The sequence below is a fragment of the Saimiri boliviensis genome, chromosome 6 (assembly GCF_048565385.1).
Source record: "Saimiri boliviensis isolate mSaiBol1 chromosome 6, mSaiBol1.pri, whole genome shotgun sequence".
Classification (NCBI taxonomy): domain Eukaryota; kingdom Metazoa; phylum Chordata; class Mammalia; order Primates; family Cebidae; genus Saimiri; species Saimiri boliviensis.
The window spans coordinates 122,033,217-122,048,290 of NC_133454.1; the positions used below are offsets into that span (position 1 = coordinate 122,033,217).

At 48.1% G+C, this 15,074-nt stretch overlaps 1 protein-coding gene across 1 annotated transcript; it reads right to left on the reverse strand.

The window, feature by feature from the left end:
- Positions 1-1,061: 1,061 nt before the first annotated feature.
- Positions 1,062-14,071, reverse strand: EEF1G (eukaryotic translation elongation factor 1 gamma). The gene is made up of 10 exons (XM_003920230.4): positions 13,971-14,071; positions 12,727-12,885; positions 11,974-12,037; positions 11,676-11,818; positions 10,814-10,957; positions 7,570-7,699; positions 7,030-7,234; positions 1,750-1,922; positions 1,532-1,656; positions 1,062-1,298 (listed from the first exon to the last, which is right to left on the reverse strand). Exons 1-10 carry the CDS (start codon positions 13,980-13,982, stop codon positions 1,140-1,142), a joined length of 1,314 nt encoding a protein of 437 aa, XP_003920279.1. The 5' UTR covers positions 13,983-14,071; the 3' UTR covers positions 1,062-1,139.
- Positions 14,072-15,074: the final 1,003 nt, after the last annotated feature.

Sequence of the window (15,074 nt, forward strand, 5' to 3'; positions counted from 1 at the left end):
TAGTCCCAGCTACTAAGGAGGCTGAGGCAGTTCACTTGTGGCCAAGACTTCAAAACTATTGCATGATTGAACCTGTGTTCAGCCAGCCACTGGACTCTAGCCTAAGAAGCATAGAGCCAGTTCTACAAAAAATAAAAATAAAAGTGACACCCACTGGGTTCAAAACTCTGCCTCTACCACTTAAAATGTGTGATCACAGGCAAGTTAGTGAAATCTCTAAACCCCTATGCTTCCCGTTAAAAATCAGGGACACCACCAGGCAGATAACACAGCCAGGAAAGGGAACGGACCAGGCCTGTGTCTGTTGAGCAGTCTGTGCCTGATACTGAAGATCTGAGGCACTGGAACGATAACCCTAGGGCAGACATGGTGGTGCATGCCTGTAATCTCAGCACTTTGGAAGAGCAAGGTGGGACGACTGCTGGAGCTGAGGAGTTGAGACCAGCCTGGGCAACATGGTGAATCCCCATCTCTACAAAAAAAATACAAAAACTAGCCGGGCATGGTAGTGCACGCCTATAGTACCAGCTACTCGGAAGGCTGAGGTATAAGGATGGCTTGAGCCTGGAAGATGGAGGTTGAGCTGAGTTTGCACCACTACACTCCAGTCTGGGCAACAGAGTCAGACCTCATCTCAAAGAAAACAAAAAACCTACAACCCTTACATATTGTCAGCTACCCACCTCACAGGTCAGTTACAGAAAATCATGTCAAGTTCCTCTGCACTCTGTGAATTATACGTGTTAGCTCCTGTTACTAGCAGCTCTTCTCTCCCTTCACTGGAAAAGGTCTGGAATCCAATCCTTAAGTATTAGGTAGCCACAAAGCCCCATGTCACTACCCGCCCCAACTGCTTCCGCTCTTTCCCAGCTAGAAGACACTCATCGCCGTAGGAGGCAGGGTAATTAAAATCACAAGTGAACACAGGCCTCTATTTCTGTTCTTCTGAAGTCTTCTCTCCTGCACATCGAGGTACTGCAGGCACAGAAAATACCCTACTTCAATATATTTACTCCCAGGGAAGAAGCCACCACTCACAAAGGAGGCAGGACAGGGGAGGGTTCAATGTTCAGTTTCCTTTAATGACCCCCATCTCCCTGAAGGGCAGGTGCAGGCAGCGAGGCGATGGCAAGAGATGTTCACTTGAAGATCTTGCCCTGATTGAAGGCTTTGCCCACATGCTGGAAGGCCCCCTCCCAGGAGAAGTACTCTCGAACCAGCGTCCGGGCCTCCTCGCTGCCAGGATCCAGTTTCCGCCATGTGTATGACTCGTAGTCCACCTGCCAATCTGGACTCAGCTGGGGATAAAAAGCCAGCATGTGGTCAAGTTATGAGATACCACCCCCCACACCTGTGTTACTTCCAGCTCAAACACTTGTCATCAGACCCCAGGTCTCCTGTGAACGTGAACTGCTCCTTCCTATAACCATTCCTGAACTCTCGCCAACGTCCATCGGCTCAGAAATAAAATACTGTGTTTCCTATATCCTTGCCCCACCCTAAAGAGACTCCTCTCCTCCACCGTCCTCACCGGAAAGGCAAGCTCCTGGCCTCGGAAGACCCAGACTCCAGAAATGGAGCTGCTATTGTTGGTTCCAAAGAGGATGACGCTGGCGAAGGCATTCTTCCTCAGCTTGTCCAGTCGCTGGAACATGCCTGAAGGGGCAAGGGAGACCATTCAGCCTTTGGAATCACAGCACTCACTACACCTTGTTCTCCTTCCTCCTCTCAGACCCACTGTCTTCTTACCAGTGATGAGATTGCAGCTCATGAAGGTCTGAGTGAGTTCTTCAGGGAATCGATACTCTGAGTACCACAGGGACCAGCCATCCTTATCAAAGTGTTCCCAGAAATATGGCAGTGCCACAGAGAGTGTGTCCTCGTTGGAGTACTTGCGCTTAAATTCATCCAACACAAAGGTACTGAGAGGAGGAAGAACGCACAGGAGGTCAGTAAGGAGGGTTGCCAGGCTAAGAGAAGTGAGGGGTGCTTTCACTTAAAATTTACTAATTCATACAGTGGTCAGTGTGCTGGGAGAGGTTTATGACCTTATGAGGGAAGAGAGCTCTGAGGGGTTTGAACAGGGGCCTAGGACACTCCTCTGCATAAGTATGCAAGGCATGTGGAGGGTGGAACTCCAAGAGGGGCTCCGGAGACCTGCCCCAGGAAGGGCATGGCTAACTGCTGCCCCCAGGTGGAGACAGTGAGGACTTTTTCTCCCTGTTCAGCCCCTCCCCAGGCAGTTTTCCAAGAACCACACTCAGACACTGACTCACCCAAGTCTCTTCCCCCCCCCACCATACAGGCCTCTTCAGGTTACACAAGCTTCAACAGGAATGTAAGCAGTGAACATTCTCTAAGGGCCTCCACCCCAAATCTTACACCCATGTCCTTTAGTCCCTCTTTGCCTATAAGCAAGTTTTCTGATGTTTGGTCTTTTCTGAGGTTTTCTGATGCTGGAAAACCCTTAGGTTCAGGTTATCTTGGAAGCAATCTGGCACCCTGAGCCAAGACTGGCAGCATCAATACAGCAGAGGCCCCTCCCTCCATGGTTGGTGCTCTATTTTCTTTCTTTCCAATTATAAACGTATACACCGGCCAGCACCCTCACACCTATAATCCCAGCACTTTGGGAGGCCAAGATGGATGGATTACTTGAGGTCAGGAGTTGGAGAGCAGCCTGACCAACATGGTGAAACCCCGTATCTACCAAAAACACAAAAATTAGCCGGGGGTGGTGGCAGCTGCCTGTAGTCCCAGCTACTGAGGAGGCTGAGAGAGGAGAAGTTCTTGAACCCAGGAGGCAGAGGTTGCAGTGAGCCGAGATCGCATCACTGCACTGTAGCCTGGGCAATGGAGCAAGACTCTGTCTCTCAATAAATAAGCAAAAACATGCTGACTGAAGAAAATCAACTATAATGCCAACAAACAGGATAATCTTTTTATGTATTTTCCTATAGCCTTTGATTTTCCAAAGATGCAGCCATGACATATGCAGTTTTGCCGGGCACAGTGGCGCGTGCCTGTAGTCCCAGCTACTCAGGAGGCTGAGGTGGGAGGATCGCTTGAGCCCAGAAGTTCTGGGCTGTAGTGCGCTATGCCGATCGGGTGTCCGCACTAAGTTCGGCATCAATATGGTGACCTCCCAGGAGCGGGGGACCACCAGGTTGCCTAAGGAGGGGTGAACTGGCCCAGGTCAAAAATGGAGCAGGTCAAAACTCCCGTGCTGATCAGTAGTGGGATAGAGCCTGTGAATAGCCACTGCACTCCAGCCTGGGCAACACAGCAGGACCCTTACTCTATCAAAAAGAAACAAAAAAAAAAGACACATGTAGTTTTGTGCCTTATATTCTTTGTTGTTACTGTAACATGCTATCCAGGCTGTTAAGAATTATTCCAGCCTGGGAAATATAGAGAGACACCGCCTCTACAAAAAATTTTAAAATTGCAGATGCGGTTGCTGAAAAGAAAAAAAATTTAAAAATAAAAATTTAAGGGCCGGGCACGGTGGGTCACGCCTGTAATCCCAGCACTTTAGGAGGCCGAGACAGGTGTATCATGAGATGAAGAGATTGAGAGCATCCTGACCAACATGGTGAAACCCTGTCTCTACTAAAAATACAAAAAAATTAGCCAGGCATGGTGGCACATGCCTGTGGTCCCAGCTACTCGGGAGGCTAAGGCAGAAGAATCACTTGAATCCAGGAGGCGGAGGTTGCAGTGAGTCACGATTGCGCCACTGCACTCCAACCTGGCAACAGAGCAAGACTCTGTCTTAAAAAAATAAAAATAAAAATAAAAATTTAAAAATTAGCTGGGGGCTAGGCGTGGTGGCTCACACATGTAATCCCAGCTACTCGGGAGGCTGAGGCAGAATTGCTTGAGTCCAGAAGGCAGACGTTGCAGTGGGCTGAGATCGCACCTCTGCACTCCAGCTTGGGAGACAGAGCAAGACCCTGTCAAAAAAACAAAATAATTATTTGCACTAGCAGTCCCAGCTACTCAGGAGGCTGATGCAGAAGGATCACTTGAGATCAGGAGTTGGAGACAGGACTAAGAAACATAGCAAGACCCTACCTCAAAAAAAAAATTATTTGGCCGGGCGCGGTGGCTCAAGCCTGTAATCCCAGCACTTTGGGAGGCCGAGGCGGGTGGATCACGAGGTCGAGAGATCGAGACCATCCTGGTCAACATGGTGAAACCCCGTCTCTGCTAAAGGTGCAAAAAATTAGCTGGGCATGGTGGCGTGTGCCTGTAATCCCAGCTACTCAGGAGGCTGAGGCAGGAGAATTGCCTGAGCCCAGGAGGCGGAGGTTGCGGTGAGCCGAGATCGCGCCATTGCACTCCAGCCTGGGTAACAAGAGTGAAACTCCGTCTCAAAAAAAAAAAAAAAAAAAAAAAAGAATTATTTGCAACCATTTTAATGGCCAAACAATCTTCTAATGCAGAACCATGCCACAAAGCTATTAAACATGGAATATTAAACTAAATAAAGTTTAGTTGGTTCTGTTGTTTATAGCATAAATATTGCCATGAGTATCCCATTATTTCACTCAATCCCTTCAATAAACCCATGAGTTATGAACTGTTACCTTGACCCTCACCTCTCTTTATAGATGAGACCAAGTAGAATGACCTGGCCACGATTATACTCCAGCAAAGCCGAGAATCTGTCCTTTAACCCTAGGTCCCAGGTTCCTTTCCAAAAGCGTAAGAGACCTCACCTGAGGAGCCTTAAAACCTCAACCACACCAAAGTGGGGTGGGGAATTTTTTCACACCCTCCTGAGCTGTTAAACCTTTTTATTTTTGTTAACAGGGTCTCACTCAGTCACCTAAGTGCAGTGGCACCATCATGGCTCACTGCAATCTCAACTTCCTGGGCCCAAGTGATCATCTCACCTCAGCCTGCCAAGAGCATGAGCTACCACGATTGACCTAGCTGGGTCTTAAAAGAACAAGAATTAAAATCTGAACATTGATAGTCTTGGCCTTTTAGGATATCACTTTTATGACATTAAAAATGCTGGGGGAGCCAGGTACTACTGGTTCACACCTGTAATTCTGGCACTTTGAGAGGCCACAGCAAGATCGCTTGAGCACGGGTGTTTGTGACCAGCCTGGGCCACAGAGTGAGAACTAGTCTCTAAAAATAATAATAAATTAGCTGGGTGTGGTGGTGTGTGCCTTAGTCCCAGCTGCTCCAGAGGCTGAGGTGGGAGGATCACTTGAGCCCAGGTTGTTAAGACTGTGGTGAGCCGTGATCATGCTACTGCACTCCAGACTGAACAGGAGTATAACCCTGTCTCAAAAAAAAAAAAAAAAAAAAAAGCCGGGCACAGTGGCTCAAGCCTGTAATCCCAGCACTTTGGGAGGCCGAGGCGGGTGGATCACGAGGTCAAGAGATCGAAACCATCCTGGTCAACATGGTGAAACCCCATCTCTACTAAAAACACAAAAAATTAGCTGGGCATGGTGTCGCATGCCTGTAATCCCAGCTACTCAGGAAGCTGAGGCAGGAGAATTGCTTGAACCCAGGAGGCGGAGGTTGCAGTGAGCCGAGATCACGCCATTGCACTCCAGCCTGGGTAACAAGAGCAAAACTCCGTCTCAAAAAAAGAAAAAAAAAAAAAAAAAAAGCTTGGGGAAAGCATTTCTGGCAGCCCTGTAGGGCATCATGGTAACCCAACAAATAGACACTAAGAAAATGTAAAGTTTATTAAATAAAGATATTAAGTTTACTACTGCCTGACTTGTTTTCTGCCCAAAGTACTAACCTACTATAAGTGAAAATCTCTAGCTAATAATTAACAACGTCTAAGTTACAACAGAATATGTAATTTGGGTTAGTCATCATGACCTATTTACACACACCAAAAATCCTGCTCACTCTTGACCTGCACCTGTGCTAAATTCAAGGCAAATCACTAGTTCAAAAAACACACCTTTAAAGAGCAACTGCACCTGGATTAGGCCTTCCTGGTCTTGTACAAAGTGCCTGGGAGTAAGAACTTTCAGCTACATCCCAAGTTGCTCCCATCAATTAGTGCAATGCTTGTAATTCACAACTCTATGCATAGCTATTGTGTCCCTACCAGTGGGTGCTCCTTTAGGCTGGTTCACCCTGGATCAAAACCATTACAAAATGGGGGAGGGTCAAATGCAAACCCTACCAGACCAAGCAGTTAAAAGATGGATGGCTCTGGAAATTACAGAGTGAGTAGGAAGAAAAAGTGCAGAGAAAGGAGGTCCAAAGCAAAGTGATCACAGAGTATGTATATCTCCTACTGCTTGAACTCTCAATAAAATGACTTGGAGCAGTGATGGAAGAAAGACTCCATACCAGAGAACTGGGCAAGCACTCAAGTGTCCTACTTTCTTCATGCCAAAAATCTAGTCTTTATTATATTATTTCTTCCAAGAACCCCTACTTTAACTGAAAAAGTTAAAGGATATGGAGGACACCTACTTTCTTCTACTTAAAGACTTAACTCTCCCCAGTTGTGGAAACGATAAACTACAGAGACACTACTTAGCTACAGTCTGCATCCTTTTTCTTAGTGAGCAATTTTTGTACAGTCTGATCCAGCAAAACAGAAAACAAAAAAATTCAAAGGACTCTGCTCTGGCACCCCCTAGTTCAGCACAGCCAGCCGTGCAGCACAATGCCAGGCTCTCTGCACCTTCTTCCCCACCCCTCTCCCTGTATTTGTTCTCAGAGCCCTCAAATGGTTGAATGAGCTTGCTCAAAACCAATCTACCACTACATCAAAATCTGCTCCTGTCTTTGTTGGAATAGGAGTTCCAATCTTCCCCAATACTAGCTGTATTTGGAACTTGCTCTCCACATTCAAAATTTGCCCAATTCTTGATGATCAGCCCAGAAAGCTGCTTTATTTGCAACTGAAATATACCTTTAACTTTATATGAACAACCTAAAATCCTGGTTCTAGCTGTGTGTGAGGGGGGACATACAGAGATGAAAACAGGCCTTCTTCGGTCCCACACCCTCCACTCTCAATATCCTTACCTCTTGGGCAGGTGAGCAAAGGGGTCTTTGGCCTTGGGCTCAGCAGCCAGCGCCTGCTCACATTCATCCATCTCCTCCTCAGGAGCAGGGGCAGCTGCCTTTTTCTCCTCCTTCCGCTCAGCCTGGGGCTTCTGCTTCTCTTCCCGTGAACCCTTCTCTTTCCGTGGTGTGTCCCTTTTAGGTTGGCTCTCTGCAAACTTTTTAGCTGGTGCAGAGGAAGGGAGGAAAGTGAATCAATGTCCTGCCTCCTTCCACACCTCTCCAAAACCATGCAGAGAAAGCAGGATAATAGAGGAAAACTGATGAATGGGACAAGTAAGGAATCTAGGCTCCAGACTGCCCTGCCCATCAGTTCGCTGCATGTCCTCGAGCAAAAACACCACCTCAGCAACAAATACTTTATGTTGCAACTCTATATAGTAATACAAATTAGTCAGGGTGAGTGTACTGCACATAAGCAAGACAGGAAATCAAGGGGTTGATGCAGAGCAAACCAGACCCTGATCCTGGCCATATGCCTCCTGATCGCCTCAGACTCACCATCAAACTGGGCCATCTTCTCACACAGTTTCACTTCCCCCAAGACAGCCCGGAACTGGGGCTGGTTAATGCAGGTGAGGAACCAGCGGTTCGTATTGGGAAAGGCCTGGCGGAAAGAAGGCTCTAGGACCTGCCAGGAGACAAAGGTGGAAACAAAGTCAGTGGAAAGACCCTGAAGAGTTCTGTCCAGGGCGAGAGCCCTTTCTCTACCTAAGTCCCAGTGATCACCTTTACAAACATTACAGAAAACAGCGTCATACAACATCATCCTTCCCTGGATTATGTCCCATTTCTTTTTTTTTTTTTTTTTTTTTTTTTGAGACAAAGTCTAGTTCCCTCTGTCACCCAGGCTGGAGTGCAGGGGCACAATCTCTGCTCATTGTGGCTCATCTCCTGGGCTCAAGTTGATTCCCCTGCCTCAGCCTTCCAAATATCCAAGTAGCTGGGAATATAGGCGCCCTCCACCACGCCCAGCTCATTTTTGTACTTTTAGTAGAGAGTAGAGACCTGGTTTCACCATGTTGGCCAGGCTGGTCTCGAACTCCTGACCTCAAGTTATCAGCCCACTTCAGCCTCCTTAAATGCTGGGATTACAAGCATGAGCCACTGCACCTGGTCAATTTTGTATTTTTAGTAGAGACGGGTTTCATCCTGTTGGCCAAGCTGTTCTCGAACTCTGACCTCAAGTGATCCGCCCACCTTGGCCTCCCAAAGGGCTGGGATTACAGGTGTGACCACTGTGCCCGGCCTGTTTAGAAATTTTTTTTTGTGACGGAGTCTTGCTCTGTCACCCAGGCTGAAATGCAGTGGCGCGATAAAAAATTAATAGACATGGGGTCTCACTGTGTTGACCAGGCTGACCTTGAACTCCTATGCTCAAGCAATCCCCCTGCCCTAGCTTCCCAAAGTGCAGGGATTACAGGCATGAGCCACCGCACCTGGTCTCCATTTATTTTTCTAATCTTATTTTTTGCAGTGCAAACAAGTTTAATGGACTGGATGCTTGGTTCATCCTCCATTTACTATCAATCTACTCGGTAGAAATAATTGTCTTGCTCCTTTATAAAACTATTTCAGATCTACTGTTTCCAATCTTTTAAATTTCACATCAATAAAACTCAAAAAAAAAAAAAAAAAAGGTTGGAACCCACAAAGGGTTATCAAGTACTTATTTCGCCAAACAAATAAAATTTAGACACTATATTTACTATCTACATTGGCCATACTACATACTACACACACACACACACACACACATACCCATCAAACTTCAGAAAGTAAACAACATGCAAAATCATTTAGAATAATGGACAGTCCTTCAAATTAAACTTAGTTTCAGGTATATTAGCCATGGTCAAAGAAAAATAAGAATAAAAGGGCAGGCACAGTGGCTTACGCCTGTAATGCCAGCACTTTGGGAGGCCAAGGCAGGCAGACCATCTGAGGTCAGGAGTTTGAGACCAGCCTGACAAACATGAAGAAACCCTGTCTCACTAAAAATACAAAATTAGCTAGGCGTAGTGGCGCATGCCTGTAATACCAGCTACTCGGGGGGCTGAGGCAGGAGATCACTTGAACTTAGGAGATAGAGGTTTCGGTGAGTCCAGATCACACCACTGCACTCCAGCCTGGGTAACGAGTGAAATTCCACTTCAAAAAAAAAAAAAAAAAGAAAAGAAAAATAAGAATAAATAGCTTGTAGAACTGTTTTCATTTTTTAGTTTGCAAAGATCAGAGGAAATCAGGGTCCTGGTTCCAGTACTTGGGTTCAAATTCTATTCCACCACTTACTAGACCCACTAAGATGATTCCCATGAGGCACCTGGCACAGGGTCTGGCATGCAGTACGAGTTTTTTCTTTGCTATGATCACATTACTATTCTGGACCAGCATGAGTCCAAGAGCTGCTATTTGGAAACCAGTGACTTGTCATTCTTTTTTGACCCAATAACCTTGACAGTGACTATCACTACCCTTATTTCATAGATCAAAAAGGGTAAAAAAACGGGACTAAAGGAATTCACCCATATGTAACCCCTTACCTACACTAGTAAACAATGAAGCCAAGGCTTGAACCTGAATCTGCCTCCAAAAGATTTTTTTTTTTTGAGACGGAGTTCCGCTCTTGTTACCCAGGCTGGAATGCAATGGCACGATCTCGGCTCACCGCAACCTCCGCCTTCTGGGTTGAAGCAATTCTCCTGCCTCAGCCTCCTGAGTAGCTGGGATTACAGGCACACGCCACCATGCCCAGCTAATGTTTTGTATTTTTAGTAGAGACGGGGTTTCACCATGTTGACCAGGATGGTTTCGATCTCTTGACCTCGTGATCCACCTGCCTCGGCCTCCCAAAGTGCTGGGATTACAGGCTTGAGCCACTGCGCCCGGCAAGATTTCTTTTTTTTCTTTTGAGATGGAGTCTTACTCTGTCACCAACGCTGGGGTGCAGTGGCTAGATTTGGGCTCACTGCAACCTCCACCTCCCAGATTCAAGTGGCTCTCCTGCCTCAGCCTCCCAAGTAGCTGGGATTACAAGCACCCACTACCACGCTCGGCTAATTTTCATTATTTTTAGTAAAGATGGGGTTTCACTATGTTGGCCAGGCTGGTCTCAAACTCCTGACCTCAGGTGATCCACCCACCTAGGCCTGCCTCCAAAAAGATCTTAATGCTAAAGCTAACATCATCATCCACGTCTTCACAACTAAGCATAACCAGTCTTCCTCAGAAATATGGCGACAAACTAAACATCTTAGCTGCCAAACAAAAACTAAAGGCAAGAGAACATTACCAACTTCTCAAGAGAAGAGCAAGTGATGGTACTCTGTTCTCTCCTGGGATTTCCGGCTGTTTTCCCTTTTTTTTTGGAAAGCCTCACTGTGTCACCCAGGATGGAGTGCAGTGGGGCAATCTCTGCTCACTGCAGCCTCCGCCTCCCAGGTTCAAGTGATTCTCATGCCTCAGCCTCCCAAGTAGCTGGGGCTACAGGTGCGTGGCACCACACCTAACTGATTTTTTTTGTATTTTTATGTTTTCTTTTGCCACACTGGCCAGGCTGGTCTCGAACTCCTGCCCTCAGGTGATCCACCCACCTCGGCCTCCCAAATTGCCGGGATTACAGGTGTGAACCGCTGCACCTGGCTCTAGCTGTTTTGCAAGTCCTCAGCAGAAGACAGGGTAACCTAGATATCTTGTCACTTTGTTTCTAATCCCCATCTGCCAAATGAATTCCCATAAACTTCACCTGTTTATAAAGCCACAACAAAGTGCAGACAACCGTGATGTCAGCCAATGTTACTCGTTCGCCCACCAGAAAAGTCCTCGTCTTCAAGTGAGCATCCAGCAGCCCCAGAATTCGCCTCACTTCCTCCTTTGCATTCTCAGTGGCCTAGGGATTTAACATGATAGAACTCATCAGTGGGTACCAATCCCTTTCCCTAACCTCCTCCACTAATAGAACTAAGAAAGCTATTTCTTTTCTTTTTTTAAGACGGAGTTTCGTTCTTATTGCCCAGGCTGGAATGCAGTGGGGCGATCTTGGCTCACTGTACCCTCGGACTCCCAGGTTCAAGCAATTCTTCTGCCTCATCCTCCCAAGTAGCTGGGACTACAGGTGTGTGCTACCACACCCAGCTAATTTTTTGCATTTTTAGTAGAGACAGGCTTTCACCATGTTAGCTGGGACAGTCTCCTGACCTCGTGATCCGCCAACCTTGGCCCCCCAAAGTGCTGGGATTACAGGTGTGAGCCACTGCGCCCGGCTGAAAGCTATTTCACCTAGAAGTCCGAGCTCACCCTCATCCTCTTCCAATGGAGGCAGATTCTAGGATCATTCTAAAAGTATCACAAATGAAGGTCCTCTGGTCCAGCCACCCTCTTACCATGTGTTATCATCTCTTCACAGCAGCAATCCCTCTTCTGACCACTCATGACAGACGCTTCCTCCATTAACTGCCCACTGCTTCAAACTTGTACCCTAGAGACGATGTCTTTTCATTGCCCACCTATCCTTGGCATTTCTGTTTTTCAACCTATTTTCTTACTCCCAACACCCAGGAGCTGATGCCACCCCTGCCCTTGGTTTCTCCCAAAGTCCCAAGGCTCACCTGTTTGTTGTGGTGCATGATGCCCAGGGTGGGGAACACCCAGGTACTAGCTGGGGGTACTATGTCGCTGTCAGCAAAGCTCACCCACTGCACCACCTGAGCTGCTGCCTCTGGAGTACTTCCCCGCAGCTCCTCATTGCTCACTGCAGAGGCAGAACACAAAGGTCAGAAATTTGGGGGCATGCCAACACCAGTCCAGGTCCTGGAGAATTCCTTCATCTCCACCCCCGCTCACCCTCATCCTCTCTACACCTTCACCTCCAAATTCTCCCACTCCCATATACCCCTGGCAAATTACCATAGTAGGCAATGGCATTGCTCTCAAACACACAGAATCCATCGTCACCCTCAAATGCTGGAACCTGGGGACAAAGCAGTGAGAAGATAAGGTAAAACACACTAAATGTCTCACTTACCAGTACCAGAAATCAAACTGCTTTGGATAAAAATGTTTATATAAGGCTGATGATCCTCACTATCCAAACTCTCGATACTATCTGAAACTCAGGAACCATAAATAAGTACTTCCACAACTTGGCATCCTTTGCAATCTGAATTCACATTATGTTAACCAGAAAGCCCAACAGATTTGAATATTACAGGTAATTTATATCAAATAGCTGAATCAAACAAGCAGAAGGCCAAAAGCAACTCCTGTATCAATGTCTGTATTAGTGTGTAAGCCAGATCCACATAGCACTTGATCTCCTCCATTCTCAGCATGGTTTTTTACCTATCTCTATAAACCTTTCGGTTAAGAATCCTGCTCATAACAAATACCTGATATATTTGCACTAAAAATGCTTAGTCAAAACTCATTCTCTTTCCCACAAGTAAACCCATGAATTTTATAAAGTCATAGAATAGCTCTGTATTTTTTTTTTACAACTACATGTGAATCTACATTTATCTCAAAATAAAATCACTGAAATGTTAAAGAAAACAACATGAGAAGCTCCCTTTTAGAGCTAAGGACTATCTCCAGAGTGACAGAATCCCAGGGCTCCTTGGTTCCTCAGAACCGAAGGATGCTCCCCATCTCCCAACTCACCTTGCCGGCAGGAAATTTGCGGAGAAACTCAGGGGTGCGGTTGGTTTGGCCAAAGTGGAAGTGGGGTGGTGCGGAGAGCACGCGGACCTGAGCCCCGCTGTACTGAGCAGCGATGAGGGCCTTGAAGGCCCTCCAGTTTTCAGGATACGTGTACAGGGTCTATGGGAGAAAGACAGGGACAAAATCAGCAAGAGTAGAAGGGTCCCAGTCCTAAATGCCACTCCCCAGGATGCCCTTCCTGAATATCCGTATGTGTTCAACTCACCCCTTTACTTCCTCTGGTGAACGGAGTCCTTTAGTACTATATGTAATCAGAATCCTCAGAAATACCAACAACAGAACTACACACCAACTGCTACATAAAGCTTGTTGACAGATTTGACCTTCCCTAAGGACACCTCTAGAAGCATTCTCTTCCCCTCAAATCTATCTCCAAGAAATCCAGAACTTTTAGCTCCATCAGACTCCACATGCCCACAAACACAGTCCCTCCCTTCCCGGAGCCCTTGTTTCATTCATTGATGTTTCCGAGCGTCTGCCTACTCTACTGCTCAGCTGCTCACCGCTCCAAAAGCATCGCCTTGTCTCTAAGGCTTGCACAACGACCGATAGATTTCTAGTTCCCCTCAGAATGGCCAGAAATAGGGGATGGCACGCTGTCTTCTTAAATCAGCTCCTCTCCCTCAAAAGCCTTTCTTTCCTGGTCGCGCATACCATCCCTCCGGTCCTGTCCCGCAGTGAGTTCTCCGGCGTTGCCTTCCTTCTCTATTAAGCTGGCCAGCAGAGTCCAACTGGTCTGACTGCACTGTCCGGAGAATTCTCTCGCTTCCAAACCTCCCTGAGAGACGACCTTTAACTATGCCAGCCGGACCTACCTACAAAGACCCTCCTCTTCGCCCTGACCCCGCTGTTACTCCACGAACCGGTCACAGAAGTTCGTCAACCTGCCCAAATACCACGTCTCAAGGCGGCAATAGAGCCGAACCCCTTTTTCAGGCTTCGGACGGCCCAGACCCAGCATCTCTTTTCTCCTCTTCCCCAGACCCTTCCACCTCTGGCCTCCCAGAGCCCCAGCCTCAGTTCCCCTCCAGGCCCTAGGAACTCTGCTCTACAGCAGTACGGTCTGTAGACCCCGAATCAGTTCCCCACTCAGCCGCAGAACTCCTCTGGCGCCGACTGGTCCCATTCGGGCAAAGGATGGCGGTGGATAGGATGACCCGAACCAGCAGAGCCGGCAAACTTACCCCAGCCGCCATGGTGATTCCGCAAAGAAAGGGGGTGGGGTTCTCGGCGCTGCCGCAAAGTAAGCCGCCCGGGAGAGAAGGGAGGGGGAAAGGAGAGAGCCGTGGAGAAACAACAGCCGGAAAGCGAGGACGACACAGAAGACATACGTACGACAGTTCGGTATCCAGTGGCGCTGAATTGCGGGGTGGGGCCTGCGCGCCAGAGCGGAAAAAAGCCTGCGCCTGCGCATTGGAGCTTTTAACTGGCCCGCCTCTCAGGCGCAGCGGACCAATCGGAGTTCAGACGTGGAGGTAGACGGCTCGGAGGGCGGGGAAGTTGTGAGAACCCGATGTTCTCGGCTACGTGGCGCTGGTCCTAGCTCCGCGCAGCCAGGCTGCAGGGGGCGTCGCCCTCTGGCCAGCCCAGGGACGAGTGACTTGATGGTAGGTTCTGCCAAGCCTCTCACATGATTCTGTGAAACTCGCGGGAGCGTGGAGCAGCTGCTGCGCGGAGGTGGCGGTGGGCTAAATCCCTTTAGTCCTTTCTCTGCTTTTCCTCCAGAAAGGGCTGAGTGTCTAACAGGGGCCCCAGGTGTGAACCCGCCTGCCAAAGTGAGGTTTGCTTACATCCAGTCCCTTACAGCTCCAGGGTGCTGTTACTGCGAGCAGGGCACCGGTCCTCCGGCCCAAAGCAGGGAAGGGACTAGAGAACGCGCACTGTCCTCCCACCTCCTCCGGACTCGGCACCTTGTACGGGCTGGCGCTGAAGACCTGACATCGTCCGTTCTCATGTTCATGGCTTTTGATCCATGTTCAGGTTTGAAATCTTACCCAATTTGAGAACAGAATGAGCTCTCCTCGTTTAAAGGAGAGAATTAAAAACCCTGAACGCGAATCTCCGTCCTTGTCCCCATAAATATGGGGTGCAGGAAAAATGTGGAGGCAAGCCTGGCTCTCCTCAGTACTGCTCGAGCCACCCACCGTTCTGCCATTAAGAACTTTGCACGGGTGCCAGGTGCCACGCACGGTGTTGCCCGCGCACTCCCCGCAAGCCATGCAAAGTATAGGAAGGACAGGCTGCTGGGGTGGAAAGCAGCAGGGAGACCCCCATGTTCCAGGTCCGAC

What these genes read in the sequence shown, in the direction of transcription:
- EEF1G (XM_003920230.4), bottom strand. An exon ending in TCATGCACCACAACAAACAG is followed by an intron (nt 10,958 to 11,675) that starts GTGAGCCTTGGG and finishes TTAAATCCCTAG; the next exon opens with GCCACTGAGAATGCAAAGGA. An exon ending in TTTGCTCACCTGCCCAAGAG is followed by an intron (nt 1,923 to 7,029) that starts GTAAGGATATTG and finishes TCCTCCTCTCAG; the next exon opens with TACCTTTGTGTTGGATGAAT.